Below are 21,712 nucleotides of genomic sequence, written 5' to 3'. Positions count from 1 at the left end.
GTTTCTTCTAAGGATATTGTATAGAATAATAAACTGTAGCAGTCAAATTTATTAGTGATGACAGTAGTTGATACATATTACTAATTGGTGTGAAACAAATGGTAAAATTATATTTTTGTCTAATGTTTCTTAGTGCAGTATGTGCCAGATTGATTGGTATGCTAATTAAGTCCTAAATTTATCTTATTCCATAGTTGTCCTCATGAGAAATAAGTATATTAATATCATCAAAGAATGCTTATGATGGTAAACTTGTGCTTGATAGTGGTAGAATATTATTATAGGTTCTGTGGCATTTAGTTTCAGACACCAACTATTCATCCATTGATTGTTTTTAATAAGTAGCAGTAAATCTATTTTGAGTGTCTTTTGTATTGAAAGTAGATATGGAGTGGAATGTATTGAAGGCTTGGTGTAGCTATTGGCATTGAATGCAAGGCTTTCGAGGTTAGGTATGAAGCTAGCATAAGATACTGTTACAAAGCTCTGGAATTCATAACCTGCAAGTTACAGTTAGTGGAACTGATCTCACTTTCTTTACAACTACACATATTTCTCATAAATATTTTTTTGTTGCTAATACAGAATATTTCATTAAGCATGCATCTCGGTGTCATTCTTTAACAAATTCATTTTGCCTGTATTATGTTTATCAGCTAAGTGTGAACTTGGCAATTGGCTTGCTCTCAGATCTTCTCTCATGTTACTTTGTATCTCATCTCTACCACCAGGTATCTTTTGTGCCTTAAAAGAAGTCAACAGTAGAATTTTAACATTTATAGTCTTATCACAATTAGCAATATTACAAACACAACAGACTTTGTTGTGATGCTTAATTTCAACAGTTAACACCCTGCTGTGTTTATGTGTGTTACTCGAGGATGCATCCAAGTTGTTGGTAACTTATCAGTTTGAGGTACAAACCTTACACACTTTCTGATTATGCTATATGACAGCAGGAACCTCTTCTCATAGTGCAGAGCTTAGAATGTAAAAGGCAATGAATACATCATACGTGTGGTAAAAATCTATTAAAATGTGCTCCTAACATCTGTTCTATTTAGAAAAATGTGAAGTGGAGTCGGATTTCATTCTCAAATTACGCTGTTGCCGATGACAGCAGATGCTTTTAAGGTATGACATCCACCGAGTAATTGTATTGATAGATCTTGGAGTGTGTCACCTGTAAAATAGATCATATCTTTTACACTTGAATATTTCTTATGCTGCTGCAGTGCTGATGGAACAAACATGAACAAATATAATTTGTTTAGTTGTCAACTACTGTGCTATTTTATGCCAGAATTTAGTCAAATAATATGGTGTGGAATGTTTATTTTTACCTGAATAAATTTTAAAATAAATAAAGAAAATATACTGATGGAAATTGAAAGAGGCATCTGTTTGTTCTTAAAGGAAACCTCACAATTTGTTTTCCATACAAAGAACTAAAACTCTATTCAAGTTTCTTAATAATGTTTCTTTCTTTGCAGCTTCCATTTGGATAACTCTTTCTCCAGTTGTCTGCATATGCTTATGTAGAACTGATTAGATTCTCATGTCACTTTGAATTATGTATAAAAAAATTTTTGTATCACTCTGCCTGTTTTGCTTCTGTTTAGAAATAATCTTCATTACATAACAAATGACACTGTGTAATGAATGTTTTACAAAATGAAAGCTGTTGTTACCCAACAAAAACATTTTACAATGTGTAGAAAGTATGAAATTACACGTTACTCCATAAAAACAGCTTACAATGAGTAAGAGAGTATGAAATGATTTCTGTTTAAAAAAAGAACAGTTTATAATATGCAGGAAGTATGAATTACCTTGTTACTCTGTAAAAAACCATTTTACAGTGTGTAAGGAGTATGAAGTTTGTGTTCCTCCACAATGCGTTTTACAATGTGTAAAACATGTAATGCATTTTACAGTGTATTACATTTGTGAAGGCACTGGCTTAGTGGTTAGGTTCTTTGGCTCATGACAGTGAGTTCAATTCCTAGTGGTGTGTTGTGTCCTTGGGCAAAATGCTTTATTTCACATTACTCCAGTTCATTCTACTGACAAAAATGGGTAGTACCTGTAGTTCAAAAGGTGTGTTCACATCCCTGTAACTTAGCAATTCTACAAAATAGACTGATAGAATAAGTACTTAGACTTAAAAAAAAAGTCCGGTGGTCAATTTGTTTGACTAAAACCCATCAAGGCAGTGCCCTGGCATGACTGCAGTCAAATGACTGAAACAAATAAAAGATAAAGGGTTATTAATTCTGAATGTTTTCCATGTATTAGGCAGTTAAACTATTGTTATATAAATCACCCTTCATACTGGGGCATGAGCATTTTTGTAAATTTATGTTGCTTTTTTCTTTTTAAAAGATATTTCAGGATAACATTTGAGAGAGATTTGGTTGCTATTTCTAGCATAGATACTACCTTGTTGTTTCACTATTGACAAGCAGTATTGCATTGAACTTTAGTTGATTAATAAATTGATTTGTAGCTATTTCAGTCAAGGGTAACCTGTTCCAGTTCTGAACCTTGTTATCACTCAATCAGCTTAACACACCATATGTTTATCTATATTTTGGATAAATTGAAGTGCTATCATCATATTTCTAATTCATTGGACATCATACTAATTCTTCAACTGTATGGACCAGCCATGCTGTCAGTTTAATATTTGGGTTATCAGATATAAAAAAAAAAATTTGATATATCTCTATGCATTTCATATAAATGTATTGTGATAATTACACATTAATTCACAAAGATGGCATTAGATACAGCTTTAAATATTGGAGTAAATAATCAGTGTTTCGGTCTGTAGAAGATTCATTATCAAAATTAATTTAATGGAAATGTTGTCTCTTTGAAGTCTGTTGTTTCTTCATCTTAAGGTAATTGTCAGATTGTTAAACCCATTGAAAGTGAGGCTGTCAGTTCTTGTTTTAACTCATCAATAAAATTAAGTTTTAATTGGAATCCACTATTTAATCTGATATTCTGATGTCTGTGGAATAAACTTGGGCACAGAAATACTTTTGTAATTATTTACATTAGTTGATTGGGTGTTTTCACTCTTTTAATGTCTTGTGAAAGAAATCAAAATGAATTTACTAATAGATGATCAGAAAAAGTAAAAAAAAACAAACTAAAAAACAACAAACAAACTAAGGTAGATGTTGGGAAAATTAAGAGATGATATTATCTGGATGATGTCTAGCAAATCCAAAGACCCAAGTTTCAGCAACATAATCATGCCACTAATTCTTTAAACATTCTACTTTTTTTTACTGGCTTCAGTCATCCAACTTTATTCATGCTGGTTCATCAAAGTTTTTAGTGGATTATATTGATTTTGGTACTCATTTTAGCGTTGTCCTCATTATTGATCTCTATTTGAAGGACCAAGATCTCTGGTGATTTGTTGTGCTTGAGGAGACACATCAAGCTAAGTAAAATTGCGGTTGTCCTTGTATGTAGGCATGTCCCCAACATCCCTCATCCCTCTTCAGCTAAGCGATCTTAACCTTGCAGGCTTGTGGATGCTGGTGCCATGTAAAAAGCACCTGTGCCGGTGCCACATAAAAGCACCCAATACACTGTAAAGTGGTTGGCATTAGGAAGGGCATCAGCTGTAGAAACCCTGCCTAAATAGATATGGAACCTGGGCAGCTCTTCAGCTGGCCATCTCCAGTCAAACTGTCCAACCTATGCCAGCATGGAAAACAGACATTAAATATGATGATGGTGATTTGACAGATCTGTTGAACTGCTTAAGTATGGGACATAAACAGAGGTAGCATTCTCAACACTGACTTTTAAAAGTGTTTTTTAAAGATAGGTTCACATACAAATTATGAATGTTTGCATAGTTTTAGTCTATCAGATTCTAATTGCAGAGTCAACTTAAAATAGGAAAAATTTGGTCACGGCACTATACTCTGGTATCCAACCTGAAATCACAGAATTGTAAAGTTATGCCTGTATCTGATGAAAATTATAACAACAATGATGTTTCAAATTTTTGCACTGGGCAAGCAATTTTTTTGTGTGAGTAATTAGTTGATTATATCAACTTAAGTACTTGACTAGTACTTCCCAAAAGGGTGGAATGCAAATCTGAACTTGGTGGCATTTGAACAAACAATGTAAACAGCCAGAAGAAATGCCGCTAAGCAATTTGTCTGACACAGAAACAATTCTGCCAGCTAACAACCTTAATAACAGCAATAATAATAATTTCAGTAGTAGTACTAATGGTTTCAAATCTTGGCACAAGGTTAGTAATTTTATGTATGGAGTAAGTTGATTTACATCAACTCCCAGTGTTCAACTTGCACTTATTTTCTCGACCTTGAAAGGATGAAAGACAAGGTCAACCTCAGCAGTGTTTGAAATCAGAACATAAAGACAAAATCACAATAAACATTTTGTTTGGCATGCTAATGATTTTGCCAGCTTGCCACCTTATTATTACTATTATTAAATAATAATAATAATAATGATAATCCTTTCTACTATAAGCACAATGCCTGAAATTTTTTTTTTTGGGGGGGGGGCCTAGTCGATTATATTGGTCCCAGTATTTGACTGGTACTTATTTCATCAACCTTGAAAGGATAAAAGGCAAAGTCAACCTCAGTGGAATTTGAACTCAGAATGTAAAGATGGGCAAAACACCGCCAAGCATTTTGCCCGGCATGTAATTGATTCTGCCAGCTTGCCACCCTAATAATATTATTATTATTATTATTATTATTATTATTATCATCATTATATATCCTTATTTGCATTACCTCTTACTTTATACACCATAATCTCTGAGTCCAGTTACCTGATTATGTAAACACCTTGTTATATATTAGTGTAATATGAAGATTTTATCACTTTTAATACTCTATTTTTAATATGTCACCTTCTATGGCTTAATTAGCTGGTTTAGCGAAAAGAAAAAGAAAAGAATTTAAAACTTGCATGTATATTGGAAATATTTTCCTCGCTGGGACTAATTACCAGAGATATTTCAGAGTATAAGTAATCTGTAACATTATTATTAGAAATCTGTAGCACTGTTTGAAGGAGTTGGCTTCCTACCAAACTGCTGTGCTATATAGAAGCATCACTAGTACAGTGTCTCTTTTTAGCTATGAGTTGTGGGTATGAAGTAAGGTTTAATATCCCATTTGCCTTGTGAGGAAAATTGCAAGTAGACGGGCTCTCACTAACGGCTTTCTTAGCATTCATCTTGACTTGGTACCAGAATATAATTAGCATCCTTTTAACTATCACTCATATTCTTTAGTATAAAATGTTCTGGTGCACGCAGGTAGATTGCTACAAAAATAACAATTTCTGAAACCTTATAGGTTTTATACTTTTTGTTCAGCTTCTTCTAGATAAAAATATTGACAAACAACGTTGTGCACATGAAAAAGTTTGGTCTTTTTATTTGTAGCATAGATAAAGATTTATTTTTCCTGATGTCCATCCAATGCCAAGTACTTGAGACATAAGAAGGTGGTCAGATTTCTGTATAAATTCCACTTCACTTGATAAAAACAGCAACAGCGCTTGCATTGCTATTACTGTTGTTACGTCAGTTCCTTTGCCAACAGAGGTGCCTTAACAGTTCTAAATCTGTAATCTAATTATCTTTCCTCAGAACACTTATTCTTCTCTTAGCCATGAAGAGCAAGATTCTACATTCCCTGCTACATCACAGTTTATGAAAACAGTCTTGTTTTTGTAACACTCCAGTCCCCATGGTTGCATAAACCCATGTGTTTGAACTTATCTAACTATCTATTTATATGTTTCAAGAAAGAGTTTCTTTATTTCTTACATTAGTACCAACCTGGTTAACTGGCTAGGACACTAGAATACTACTGGCTCACACTGTTTGGTTTTAAATCCTTTCATATCCGTTGCTTATTTCAGCAGATAATCCAACTGGGTTTAGATAGCAATCTGTGCAAACATCTCTATATTTAGAACCATGTTTAATATTTCTGTCGAGAAAAGTGAGAAATATTACATAAAGTGTTCGGTACATACAGGTAGATTGCTACCAAAATAACAATTTTGAAACATTATAGGTTGCATTTTATTAGAAATATTACATAAAAATTCTCAAGGAGCTCTATCCGCTGTAATATTACAGAATTGTGTCACCCCACTACCTGGCTAGCATCCTACTCCCAAATATCTTTTAGCAATGCACAGCTGTTTGCTGGTATTTTTCTTTTCTTTTTTTGGTGGTGGGGGTTACCTCTTCATTTTTGTAATAGATATGAATAACTACTATCATTTGTCTTTTACTGGTTTCAGTCATTGGATTGCAGCCTTGCTGGGGTACCATATTGAAGGGTTTTAGTTGAACGAATCAACCCCCAGCCCTTTCATTTTAAACCTGGTACTTATTCTATTGTGAAGTGGAATGGCCTAGTGGTTAGAGCATAAGGCTTGCAATCATGAGGTAGTGGATTTAATTCCTAGACTGGATAGTGTGTTGTGTTCTTGAGCAAGACACTTTATTTCATGTTGCTCCAGTTCACTCAGCTGTAGAAATGAGTTGTGACATCACTGGTGCCAAGCTGTATCAGCCTTTGCCTTTTCTTTGGACAACAACAATGGCAGCAGAAGAGAGGCTGGTATTCATGGGTGATTGCTGGTCTTCCATAAACAACCTTTCCCAGACTTTTACCTCAGAGGGTAACTTTCTAGGTGCAATCCCATGATCATTCATGACCGAAGGGGATCTTTACCCTTTGCCTATCCTATTTATCTCTTATGCTCAGCTGTTAAGTCATGGACACATAATCAAGCCAGCACTGGCTGTTATGCAGTGGAGGGTGACAAGCACACACAGTATTATAATTTATACACACATACACATAATATATAATTTCTACTGCCTAAGGCTCTTTTATAACCAAACAATACATCTTCTCATATTTTGCTCCAATAGTTTTTACCTTTCATTAGACAAACTCTTCTTGCAGTTCCTTCTGAGCAGCAACAAACTTTATTTTGTCAATTTTGTTTTTCAAATAATCATTATTATGAAGCAAATGAAAGCTACCTGTAGCATCCTAATATATTCAATAAAGTAAGCTCTATTAGAATTAACCCCTGTTTTTCCTCCTATTCAAGAACCGTTGTACTCCATAGTCCTTTTATCAACATAACTGTACAAATTATCAAACCTATTTTCCCTATCAAATTGAAAAATGTTCGTCTTTTGCTATCTGCAATTAGTCTATTGTAATGAAAAGATTGGGAAATAAAAAAAAACCCAGAAAACCAACAATTTTGTTGCTATCATTATCATCATCAATATCCTCATTACTGTCACCATTATCATTATTCCTAAGACCATTATAATCATCTTCATCATCACTGCTATTACTACCTTCATCATTGTTTTCACCGTCAGTGTTGTTATTGTTAATATCATCATCATCATCACCATCATCATTTATAAAATTATTCTGTGAGCTAATGAGCAATTTTTGAAATTGTATAGAATTACTTTGCTAACATGTCATAGCTCCTGACGTATAACTCTGCTAACTGGTTGTTTTTAACAATATTTCTAATTAACTGAATTATGTTACATAAAGAAAGAGAGAAATAGAAATAAAAAGGAAATAATATAAATATTTAAAGAGTGGCTGCTCAATAACACATACATACATATATATAAATATATCTATATATATATGGATATATTTATATATATTTTACATTTATTTAGTATATGATTGATTTACGTTAAATTCCTAGCATGCAAGATGCAGAAAATATATTCAGTCTTTGTTGTTGTTGTTTGTTGTTTTTGTTTTTCTTGCATTAATTACAGACTTCAGCTATTAGATTGTTAATTTTGTTTTGTATCTTTCTTTTGTTAATCACTGAAATGTATATTTTTTCAAAAGTTATGACTAGTTTAATTAAAGACTATTTGCATAAGCATCCATTAAACTGGAGGACATCTGTAGCTTTAACTATCATATAACTTGTACAAATGTATATCTTTTTATTTTCTTTGTTTTTGTTTCTTCTTTTTTTAACTTTCGGTTCCAACTTTTAATGACATGCTAGGGAATTTTTGAAGGATTTTTAAACAGTTACCATCATCCTTAGCTGACAGATAATTTATACTTAGCTCTAAGAAAAGTCACATATTACTCATATAAATGTATATATGCTCATATACAGGCTGCTTCTATTATCTGTCTGTCTGTCTTTCTGCAAGTATGTATGTGTGTGTGTGTGTGTGTCTTTCTTCCTTGAGTTGTTCAAAATATGGACATTAATAGTAATGGAAAACAAAGACTGAAGCAAGAAAATAAATAAGCAATATTTTCAATTCATGCAATCCCTAATCCCCATCTCTCTCTCTCTCTCTCTCTCTCCTCTCTCTCTCCCTCCCTCTCTCTCTCTCCCTCTCTCTCTCTCACTCACTCACTCCTCCCAGTATCATTTATTCATTGCCATGTAATTTCTGTCATAAGATCCTCCTCTATTTTTTTCAAATCTCTTTGTACATAATCATATAGCAAAAGCTCTATCATTTATTCTCTCTCATGCCAACCCAATACCTGAGTTCCACTCGCAAGAAGCGAATCTATATTGCAAAAAAAAAAAAAAGAAAAAAGAAAGAAAGAAAGAAAGAATAAGACCTGAAATAAGGGGATTGTAATTCTGAACAAACCTTTTTGCTTAGGTTTTAAATGTAGGTCGACACTGCAGTAATTTGGAAAAGGTATTCTGATACAAATTGAATTTCTTGCTTCTTCATCTTCAGCAGATTTTATTTTTTAATTGGCTCAAGATTTCAGATTTAAGAATTTGTATGAAATGGAAATATCGGATAGCAGTTATGATATTAATGACTTTCTTATGAGCATTTATAGTTGGAATGTAGTTAGTTGAAATTATATCCTGTATATATCACTGATACTTGTTTTAAAGTCAAACCAATAATTGTAAAATGTGCTTCTGTAAGATGCATTAATATCAAAGGTAGGCATGTTACAAAAGCCTTGTAATCAGTGACACTACTTTCACACATTGTGATATAGAATAACTATATAAATATGTAAAAGGCAATCTTTATGTCCAACTTAACGTGAATGAATGTCTTGTTAGAATGCTGAATATTGCAGTATTCACCTTGATGGGTCCTTTCATAGATGTGTGGTGCATAAAAGCATAGACATATATTATAGTAGGTGGGGGTCATCTGGTATGAGTACAGTAACTGCTAGATCATGTGATTTCAGCATACTGCACATTTTCAGTGACAGGCATCTGGTGACTGCATGCCAGCCAAATCTCACCACCACAACATATAGAATTTTTCTATTCTCCTATGCTTCTATACACCATACGTCTAAATAAGAAAACTTCTCAAAGCAAATGCTGCAGTATTCAGTGTTCTAACCAAACATCCATGTTAAGTTGGATATAAAGATTGCTTTTTGATACTAATACTGATTCTGTCACTAATAATTACTATTACATAAATATGTATTTTTCTGCATAAGTATATGAGTGTTTCTACATGTATGTATGTGTGTATATATGTGTATATTTGCATGTGTATGTCTGCATGAGTCCAGTGTCACATTGTGGCAAAACATGGGTATTGAATGAAAAAAGCTGTGTGAAAGCTGGAAAGAAATGAGGTGATTATGCTCTGCTCAATGTGTAATGTAAGTGGGCATGAATGACAGAGTCCAAATTATTTAAGAGAAAGACTGGGGTAAGAGATGATTGGGAATCAGTGTGCAAGAGAGAAGACTCTTCTTGTATTGACATGTTATGCATATAGAGCAAGGGTTCTCAACCATTTTTTACCTATTGACCCCTTTGGTTTCTATTTTACTTGGGTGAACTACCATAGCCTGTTGATGTTTAAAAGATCCTATTGTATTTTTATAATTAAATATTAATAGGACTTGTATGAAAAATGTTATAATATTTTGAGCATTGTAGACGTATAAAAAATTTGCTGCACATAAACTTTACTGGTCTGAAGCACAATTTTTTCATAGCCCCTGAAAAATTACTGTGGACCCCTAATTTACTATATTGCATCTGTGGACACCCAAAAATCTTATATGAACCCCAGTTGAGAACCCCTGTTATAAAGGAAAAAAGACAGTCCTAGAAATTGCAAATGTGTGTGTGTGTGTGGTGGAGAAAACTATGGAAGAGGAAAACCAAGAATTGTATGAGAAGTTGTGAAAGTTGATATCAGAAGGTTGAACCACAGGAAATAATGACAATGGCTGCAACATGTGAAAAGACACCATTCTGAAGAAGAAGGCCGAAACAATCCATGCAAACGTTAAAAAAGAAAAATATCTTGTTAACAATGAATTGCATATAAATATATACACACTTAGGTTGTCGCCCTCCCTCTTTCTTTCTCTCTCTCTCTCATATGGAACTGAGCATTGTTAACAAACTAAATGATTACTCGTACCATTCACATACAATAACCTGTACGATCAAGTTAACCCTCTTGAGATGAAGACAATTAATCATTTTTAATGATTTTGCTTTAATCTTTTCCTGTCCAACATTGTACTTTGGGGCTAATACATCAATTTTCTTGTCCAAAAACTCCAAAACTGGTTTTGTTACATGTTCACGTTTCCATCATCAATCTCCTTAATAACACACATCATTATCACTTGAGTTTTGGTTTTATTTTATTATATTTCTAGTCCACTTTTTTTATATTTAATAAATTGGAAATGAATTACAGTAAAAGTGTTTGGACTAATATTTTTTTGACACAATATATATATATTGATGACAGATAGGTAGGTAGATAGATAAATAGATAACAGAAAATTAAATTAATGAGATCCATTGTTCAAAACCACTAGAATTGTTTCAAAACATTCTCGTGCCTGTTCTTCATAGATGAGATGTTGTGCAGTCATTTATCTTACATCCCATGTATATGTGTATATATGTGTGTTTGTGTGTGTGTGTGTGTGTGGTCTCAGTGATGAGCACAGTGTCATCTGTGAAATGGAGGTGGGTCAATGGCTCACCGCAGATGTTCAAGCCACCTCATCAATCGACTTTTCTGATGATCTGCTTGAGACATGTGCTGGAGAGTTTTGAAGAGATAGTGTCTCCTTGTTTGATTCCCTTCTCTTCCAGTACTCTTATGGGTGACAACAGCAGAGATATGTCAGTATGTACACACACATACACATACACACACACACATTAGTGTGTATTCATTGCACAATTTTGTGGTTGAGCTATATATGGATAGTATCTAAATACAGAGACCCTGTTTCTGCACATGGGTTTTCTAATGCTCATAAGGAATAACTTAAGTGCAGTTCAGTTTCTTATGAACTCAAACTCTCAGAACATCGACTACTCCAAACAGTCACACACACACACACACACACACACACACACACACACACCATGTATTTTGTAAAGGTTTCTTTGCTTCAGCTGAGTGAAATTAAGATTTTTGCATGTTTATGAATAATTTAATAAATTCTGCTTCAGGGAGCTCTTATACAGATTTTTGTGAAAGAAACGACTGATTCTGTTTGTGTTATGGTTTTTATGTTTTGTTTTTCATCTGGTTTTTTTTGAGTGGGGTTGGTTTGTAATATATTAATGCCCTGGAGATGTTTTCATAATCTCTCAATATTATGATTGATACATGATTTAAAAACTACACGTGTTTGTGTGTGTATACACACACAAATACACATTTATTTTCATATACTTAAATATATACACATATATAGATGAATAAATATGAAATATTCACTTTCATATATAATAATAAAAACACACAGATAGATACATAGATAGATAGATAGATAGATACATACATACATATGCACATTGGTACATAGATAGACAGACAGACAGATAGATAGATATATATATATATCCAAAGGCATGTATATGTATAAATCTGTTTTGAGCCTACAGGTCTGTTAGGCTGGAGCTTATCCAAGTCCTTGTAGCATCTAGATGTTAGAAAGTATGTGATTCTCCTCTGAATGAGGTAACAGTCCAGCATTAGGCCTGAAATAGCACACCCCTGAAGTTGTATCACTATACATACTAAGCAGATGGTAGATTTATGAGATAGTTTATTATTTACTGTTAGTCTTGTCTCAAAAACAAAACAAACAAAAAACTCCCTTCAGGCTTTTCACATTCCCCCTAACTAACTAGTCTCTTAATTTGCATATTATTTAAATTAATTCCTCACTCATTTTCCTTATTCTTTCTGTCTACATTCAGTTTTGTTTTTCTTTCTTATTGGTTTTCACACTCCCCTTTAATAAGCATTATGTTTTCAAACTAAGACGCTGATATATTTATTCATTGAAAATTTACTAACTGAAGATAATTTTTCATATAATTCTGTTCTTGCAATATCATTATATGACTAATTTGTTTTTTGACATTGTTGTTGGTTTCTGATCATGCATTATCCAAAGTAGCCTAAATTTACATGTTTATTTTTGTGTAAAATTTATGCCAGACGAGAAGATTTAGCATGGTAGTTCAATATACAGTGGGATAATAACCAGTTTATGCAACACTGTATGTTATGTAGTGTTGCATTAGCTTTTTCATTGATAATTCAGTAATTAGACATCTTTCAGGCTTATATTTTATGGTTTCAAAGGAGTGTAATAATATAAAGAACAGTAAGTGACTCTATCTGTTAACCAAAATAAGGATGGTGTATATATTCAAACCCATACACCTCCCTTCCCCAGTCATAATTAGGAATCTAGTAGCCTGAGAATGCACAAGGGTTTCTTATTTATCCTCTGAAGTGGGAGATTTTTAATCCTTTTGATACCAATGTGGCTGAAACTGCCTTTGGTTCTATAGTACAAATGCCTTCTTTTCGAAAGTTCTGAATTAAAATCTTTCACCAAACCTTAGTTCCTAACATTAGCTTAATCATAACTTATTTTGTTAAATTCTTTGTTATATTTAAAATTAATTGAAAGAAACACAGTATCTCAACAGAAGTATGATAACAAAAGATTTCTCTTTATTTCAATGAAGTTTTGATCATTTCATATCACTTATGTTCTATCTTCTTTCTTACAGAAAATTTCTTCGCGTACGGGTATTTGATGATGAAGAATATGAAAAGAATGAAACTTTTTTCATTTGGCTAGATGAACCTTTCCTTGTGAAGAAACCAGGTTAGTAAAAAAATTTAACAAACTTTAAATGAATAATAATGAAGATGATAATCCTGGTAAATTTTCAAGTATTAGGTCAATTTCTTCATTATTATTCAACTTGAATTGTTTAATTCTTTTTCAAAAGTATCAAGTATCATCATAGCTATCATTATATATCAACAATCTTTACTTGAATATATACACTCACCCACCTTCACTTGAAACGTACAGGTTGCAGGTGAGGTTGTGTACGTTTCAAGTGAAGGTGGATGAGTGCATACTTTTAGGCGCATGTTGTGGGTATGCGGGCGCCCATGTGTAGGTATGAACATGCACACTTACGCGAATACTATGAACTTTTTTACCCCCCTTACTTTTACTCCCTCCCCTCACTTAGTGGTCATTCAAATAGCTCTTTTGTCTTAATAATGGTCAATCACACAGTAATTTCCCTTTGTATAACGGTCGTTTTTCATGGCATTTTTTCCGATGGCCGGATAACTGAAGAGATGGCAGCATGGATTTCCACCTCGGCATCCGAAACTCAGAGTTTAATCATGGCTACCGAATAATCGTCACATATTACATTTAGAGATAAATTCCTCTATTTACATAATATCGAGGTCTCTTTCATTCTTTTGTTGTCTTACCATTTTTATCAACATATATATATATATATATATATATATATATATATACATACATTTATATCTACTACCTATGTGGAAAATCAATGTATGTTTGTTTGTGGTGTTGTTAGCTAACTCCTCCCACATCGTTTTATTGATTTTTAATGAAACTTGACATGTGAGTAGGACTCATATCTGGAAATCTCATGACATACTTAGATTGTTGAAAAAAAATCGATAATATGGCCCTGGAAGGGACTTTTATATCTACCTCATATAACTAATTTTTTTTAAATACCCAAGGGAAATAACCCATAGCACCTGCACAATATTTTTTTAAACACTCGGAAAATAACCCATTTCATTGTTTGTGTTCGATTACTTTGAATATTGTTTTTTTGTGTGTTCAATTTCTAATTTTTGAAGACAATATCACTTTTTTACTTTATTTGACATGTGAGTAGAACTCATGTCTGGAAACCTCATGACATAGATTCTTGAAAAAAAATCAATTATAGGGCCTATCCAATGGATCCTCCTATCTACAACATATTACTAATATTTTATTTAAACAACCCAAGGGAAATAACCCATACTGCCAGCAGTTTTTAATGAAGTGATCAATATTTGATTCTCACAGTCAGCCAACCCAATTCTGCATTTCACTACTCAGTTTTGAACTGCTAATTATTAGTATTGCACTTCCTTAATTTGAATCTCTTCATTCATACATTTCTGTACATACTTGTTTGAATGCCTATCACTCCAATAATTCTGCATTTTTACAGTTACACTTTCTCCATGACAGTAGATAAATTTTTTTCCACCACGTATTTGTAGTGGCTTCATGCAAGCAAAGCGTGGATTCAATCCTTTATTGCCAAATTTCACTTAACACTTCAATAGTGCTTTACTCATGGTAAAACAATAGTTTTTTCTGTGAACAACAACCTCTCTCACAAACCTCTGACAATCTTTTTCACCAACCTCCGAAAACCTCTCTCACCAACCTCCAACAATCTCTCCTCCAGCTGACAGTTTTTGTACTTTTTCATGATGGAAAATACACCTTTTGTGGCAGTTATAACAAAATTGCATTTTTATATCAGAGTAATAAGTCATTTGAATGGAACATCTTTACCCCCAGAAATTACCAGGTACACCAGCTAGTATATATATATATATATATATATATATATATATATATATTTATCTTCCTGCTGTTGAGTTGGTTCATCTGGGACACTTGACAGTAAGAGGTCGAGTTTCATTTTGAAGACACCTACATCCACCTCATGCAGTCCTGGGGTTGATTTGCTCAACTAAAGTCTGTGCTTCAGCATGGCCACAGTCAAATGACTGAAACAAATAAAAGAATAAAAAGAATACACACACACACATATATATATACATACACATTTATACTTTATTAAAAACCATCAAAAATATCACAAAAGCTGTTACTCAGAGTTTCACTTTGCCATTTTCTTGGACAGTTTTGTTTAAAACTGTCCGACAATCAGGAACATGAAACTCTGAGTAACAGTTTTTATGATATTTTTGCTGCTTTTTGATGAAGAATATTACTCTATCTCTGGTATTCAAGTACTATTTTTCCACCTTGTTTCACATTTATCTGCTTACTTTGGTATATACATTTATATGTATATAAATGTATATATATATATTTCACTTAGTTAAGACAGTGAAATGGCAGAATCATTAGCACACCAGGCAAAATGCCTAACAGCATCTTTACATTCTGTGTTCTAATTCTGCCAAGATTGACTTGCCTTTCATCTTTTCAGAGTCAATGAAATAAGTACCAGTTGAGCATTGGGGCTGATGTAATCTACTTAGCCCGTCCCCAGAAATTTCTGGCCTTGTACCAGCATTTTAAACCAATATTTCACTTAGGTATAGTGCTACCAGTTACCTGTTGTTAGAACTCAATACATGTATGCTTCAGGAGTAAAGCATTAGTTGAGAACAGAGCAAAATAAGAGTTTATGTAAATGATGAGTGAATAAGAAATTATGTAATGAATTTTAATAGCTTACATTTGTTTCTGTTAAAACTCTTCATTTTTGAAGCCCCAACAAAAGTATAAGGTGATATGCAAGCACTCATCTACGAGCACATTGCGTCTTATAGTAGAAACAGATGTTGTCTAGCAATGTTCATTACCTAATTTCTTGTTCCCTTGTCCTTTATATCTCTCATATATATAGATATGGTTGTGTATGCTTGTGTGTTTGTTCTGTATGTGTGTGTGTCTGAGTGTATCAGTATATTTTAACTTAATATGCTTCTCTTAAATGACCTAAGTTTATAAATAGATTGAAAGCATCATTTAAAAAAAAAATTTAAAGAAATATTTGAGGCTTTCTTTCCTTTGTGTCTTATTTCCATCTCTTGATCTTTTATTTCCTATATCTTCTTCATTCATCTCATTCTTTACTCCCTTTTCTTTTTAATCATATTTGAATTAATTAAAATATGAGAAAATAGTGTCTTCATTTCTGCCTGTCCTCTTTCTTCTCTCTCTCCTTCTCTCTCCCTACCTCTACTTTCAACTTTGTTGAAATACGAGTTTCCTACATTATTTAATTCCCATTTTCATTATTGTTCCTCCTTTCTTCTACATCTTCTTTATGTTTCTTTCCTCTGTTTCCAAAATATTTGCCAAATATTTCTTCATAATATTTTTGTTTTTCCTCTTTGCAAACAATACTCTTCAAACTAACCAAATTAAGCTTTATCCCTTTACTAGTTTGTAAGAGTTAATAGTTTTTTAAAAATTCATTATTCAGTTAATGTTTTCTATGGAAAGGGGTTCCTTTATTAGCCTGAATAACTTATAAATTTGCAAATCTTTTATTTTTGTTTTAATTTTATTTTTTAATGGTACCTTAAAAATAATATTTATCCTTGAGTGCGAATTCATTTTTATGATTCCTCTACCAAATCATTGTTTTATATATCTGTGTGTGTGTAACAAAATCTCCATAAATTTGGAACCCTTAAACAAGCATTACACTTAAGAGAATTAGAATCTGTATGAAAGACTGAAGGACAATCATGCAATATCAGTGTATATTATAGTGTATACAGCAAAATCACCATAAATAACCAAGAAAGCAATTACCCCTGTACAAGTTTAACACTATGAGGACTAAAATTTCAATGAAGAAGAACTTAAAACCTTGAGAACACAAGACACAAAAGATAAGCTGTCAGCAAGCATATTAAATGTATATATCCATCATCAGCTGCCAAATGAATATCCTTATGATTTCAGCACCTGAGCAGTACTATTCAATCTGGTGATGCCAACAGTATTTAAAACATAGATGCTGCCAGTGAATTAATGAACATATTGCACTAACATTTTACTTCTACTTCTTTATTATGTCTACACCTACTTATTGTTTACAAACATCAAAGCTCAAACATAAATCATTTTTTGCAAAGAAATTAAGAAATTCTACATAGAAAGCAGAAACATCTTTAAAATGGACTTTGCTACCCCAAGAATAATAGAACTTAAAATGCACCGGCAAACTAAATGTTTAGAACAAAAATCATTGAGCCTAGTTAAAAACACATTACCAATATTTCATTTATATAACTATAGTATTTCTCTAGCTTTTCTTGACTAAGAGATAAAAATTGTTGAATCTATACAGTTTATATTCATGTTTGAACTTGAAAATATGAGTGATTAGGGTTCAAATATATATGTAGGTGGAGTTTTTGAAGAAAGCATTTTGTGACAGAATGACTGGGCTGTGTGTTGTGTTCTTGGGCAAGACACTATATAACATGTTGCTCCAGTTTACTCAGCTGTAGAAATGAACGTCACTATTGGCAAGCCTTTGCCTTTCCCAACATCAGTGGCATGGAAAAAGACTAGCAACTGCTAGTCTTCCATAAACAACTTTGCCCAGACTTGTGCCTTGGATGGGAACTTTCTAGGTGCAGTCCCATGGTCGTTCATGATTGAAGGGGTTCATTACCCTCTAAGTCTACTAAAATCTGGACACTAGTCATATCTTGTCTGCTGTAAGGATATAAATGGTCTTCTTGTTGATATAGTCTGGTTTACCGTTTGAAGTTTAGTATCTTCCACATTAGTCTGGCACTTGACATGCAGTTTTTTGGGGCTTTTTAAAAATTTTTTGGAAGTGAATAGTGAAATGAACACCATCATCATTATTGCATACATACACATACACACATGTTTCTATAAAAGAAATTTAAATTTAAAGCATTTTTACATTTGCTTACAGTTATCTTCTCACATTGTTTAATATCTAAATTCCCCTACTTCACATCTTAGTTTTTAAACTGCCCCACCCCCAACACAATTATCCAATTTCTAAATTTACTTCATCAAAAACCCAATGAGAAAAATATTTACTTCTTGAGAAATACCAGAGAGAAATATCATCCTCTCAGCTGTAGCATTTAGAATTTCTGTTTCAACACTAATAGGTTGTAATCTTCATATCTATGTAATCACCTTTGAAACTTAAAACACTTCACTTTGAGATTTATAGAGAAGTCTGCAGTATCATATTGAGTAGTTTAGTTTTTTTAAAAGTGGTGCCAAGAAAGTCTAAATAGGTTGTTTTCTGCTTTTTTCATAACATACCCCCTTTCTTGAATATGCAGAGACACTGAGCAGTACTACAGAATATACAGTACACAGTTTAAACTTTGTTGTAAAAAAAAATTTTGGTTGCTCAGTAAAAAATGCACTCATATGATCTGTTTTCATAAAGATAATAAGTGGGTTGGCTTAACTTGGCTGGGGTCATTCCAAGTTAGTGGTCCCAGAAGCATCATCATACATAGAGCCAACCAGTGCTCTCCATCACTGGCATTCCCATGCCAGCCCCTCTGCATCTTCCAAGGTGATATCAAGACTTAGGGGATTATATTTATTTTCATTTAAAGTAACTATTGAAAAGACACCCCCCCCCCAAAGAAAATGCCTCTTAGTGGTAGATTTTAGAGAGATGAAATTGCATTCATTCATTATCTCAAACCTGCTATCTTATAGTATGAAAATGTGTAATCATATCAATTTAATTTCTGTTAATTTGCAAAGTGTATAATTAATTAGTAAAGAGAGACGCATAAGAAACTTAAATAGACAGTCGTTATTATATATATCATTTGAGTTACAGTTCCAGGTTCTACTATTTATCTTTGTATCTGTTACATAAGTATGATTACTCTTGCAATGTAGAGTGGGTTGTTCTGAAAGTAGAAATGTTCATAGAGAAGCTATTTCAGCTTAAGTACTAGTATGCCAACATTTCGAGAAATGTGGTGGTGAATCATTGCCAGCAGATCCTGTTACTATAATTGTTCCATTTTATATATTCCGATGTTCTCAGATATTTTTCACTTCTCATATATCATTGTAGTCAGTTAAGATCTGTTTTTGTGACATTGATGGTAACACTGGAAAAAAACTCAGAGTACTGGCGTTATTTTGTAGTTTATTTAGCTTAATAAATTCCATTTTATGAGATGAGACTAAGTTGTGGATTGATTGAAGCTTTCAAGAAACAAGCCAAGTTGCTGCTAAATAGCGTGTGTTTATAGTTTGAAATTTCACATGACTCTGATATAGATACAGGTGTGGCTGCATGGTTTCAGAAGTTTACTTCCCAACTATGTGGTCTTGGTTTCAGTTCCACTACATGGCACCTTGGACAAGTTTTCTACTCTTCTGTATAGCTATAGGGAAATATTACTACATTGCTTGGAAACAAGTGAGGATCTGATTGTAGAAAATTTACCTTAATAACTTCCATCTGACCCATGCAAGCATGCAAAAAGGGATGTTAAAACGATGATGATATACTCTTTTATTGGTTGGCTTCAGGACCCTATCTACTAGGAATTTTAGTACATTATATCCACCTGAGTATTTAGTGTAGTATTTATTTTATCAATCTCTATCAAATGGATAAATTCACTTTGTTATAAAGGGACATAACTCAAACAAGTTAAATACATTTTTGTTTGATGCACTAATCTATTAGCAGTCACTCATTGATATGCATACTCATATATCTATCTATCTATCTTTCTTTCTTTCCATCTGTGTGTGTGTATATAAATGATGGGTCACGGGTGTAGCTTCCATCTATCAAATTTCTTTCACAAAGCTCTGGTGAACCTAAAGCTGTGAATGAAGACACTTATCCCAGACCATGTGACTGCAAGGAGGAATTTTTAACTATACTCTTATGGCTGTACCTATTTATACATATTAATATATGTGTGTGCATGTGCAATGAGAATTTGGTTATCTGAGGTGATCAATAACTGAACAACCAAACCATTTATAAGATGCCCTGTTCAGTCACTGGGACTGGAATTGTGTCAGTGACTAAAAAATAATTTCAGTACACTAGATCACTTTACCCAAAATAGATATTTTGGTGTGTTATAATGAATTCGAAGTTATAAGCAGTAACAGCAGTATGAAATTGATGTTTGTTTGTTAGTTTGCAGTACTGAATTTGATTCTTTTTTTTTATCAATAATAGAAAAAAAAAATGTGCCTTTCTTTTAAAAAAAACATGTTGAGCATAGAAACAATAGCTTAGCACAATAAGGAAAGGATAGATTTTATGTGTAACAAAGATTTTGGAAGAGAGAAAAATATATAACTTTTGGGCAACTATTTCTCTGTTGTGTGAAGAAACCAGTCTCAGTTAGTCTGCACATGGCACAGCTCTCTACATTCAACCTAGAGGTAATAAATAATAAAATAATTAAAAAAAAATACAATAAAACTTTTTGATGGAAACTTATTCCGAAATTTGCACTGAAGCTTGATGTCCTAAAATACCGCATTTGTAAATCAGATATAACCATATTTCCAATAGGCTTAATTAACACTATTTTATAGAGTAATGTGTATTCATGTTTTTGGTACAGCAGCAGACGTCTATGATTAGGTTAACTGTGACTTGTAAAGAACAGGGTTGGTTGAAAACTTCATTGGTTTCCACAAACTCAGTGAACCAGGTTGATTAGCTTTTGTTTAATTATCTTTGTGTACTTGTACTGTTGTTGTTTAGCCCCAGGTTATCCTTGACCAAACAGACTTATGATCAAAGCATTCTAACTATGGTCATTCTATCTTGTTTGCAATTGTGATATATCTAAAAGTACAATGCCCCTAGAGACACTGCAGCCCTCCTAATATGTACGTTCTCTACTTTTATCTCTTTTTATCAAGAGAGTATGTTTTGAAAGAAATTTGGCTGATTTTTTTTTCTCTCTGAATGGCTGCATCAAATTCTTTAGTTGGCCTTTAGTAATGAAGTGTTGATATAGTTCAACATATGTTATCTAAGGTAATTTGGTGAATATTTATATATTTCAGTACTATTTCTTATTGAAATACATGAAGCCTTGTTTATCACCATTCCATTCCATCCATCATTGATCTGGGATGACATGGTAGGCTCAGTTGTGAACCATGTTATACTTATTACAAATTGATCTGTGATAACACAGGTCAGTGATTTATCGAAGATTCTGCTTGAACTGCAGAAACACACCCAAGTGGCCACCCACAATGTTCAACTACCCAGAATGCATTTATTGTCGCTTGTTTTCATGACCATGCTAGGAGGTTGTGTAGTTTTTTTATACAAATTTATGTATGCATACCATCAGTGTAGGACCAGTGAACAGAAAAAAATTACAAAAACATCTAATTCTAACAAGTGATGCAAACAAAATATATGCTCTGCAGGAAAAGGTAGAGATGATCAACAAAAAACATGACAGTAGAAGCTTCTCTGATGTGGCTTCCAT

At 33.0% G+C, this 21,712-nt stretch overlaps 1 protein-coding gene across 6 annotated transcripts in view; it reads left to right on the top strand.

Annotated features, from left to right (window-relative positions):
• The window catches only part of LOC115212742 (sodium/calcium exchanger 3-like), a 317,321-nt gene that overhangs the window by 204,403 nt on the left and 91,206 nt on the right, over positions 1–21,712 (top strand). For all 6 annotated transcript variants that reach the window (XM_029781398.2, XM_029781396.2, XM_036503895.1 and 3 more), the window contains exon 2: positions 13,150–13,247. In XM_029781398.2, the coding sequence (XP_029637258.1) occupies positions 13,150–13,247 (98 nt within the window). The remainder of the gene's footprint in view (positions 1–13,149; positions 13,248–21,712) is intronic.

Source organism: Octopus sinensis, linkage group LG6 (assembly GCF_006345805.1).
Source record: "Octopus sinensis linkage group LG6, ASM634580v1, whole genome shotgun sequence".
NCBI classification, from domain to species: domain Eukaryota; kingdom Metazoa; phylum Mollusca; class Cephalopoda; order Octopoda; family Octopodidae; genus Octopus; species Octopus sinensis.
Note: the sequence above shows the minus strand (reverse complement) of the source record. Positions and strands in the feature narration are given on the sequence as shown.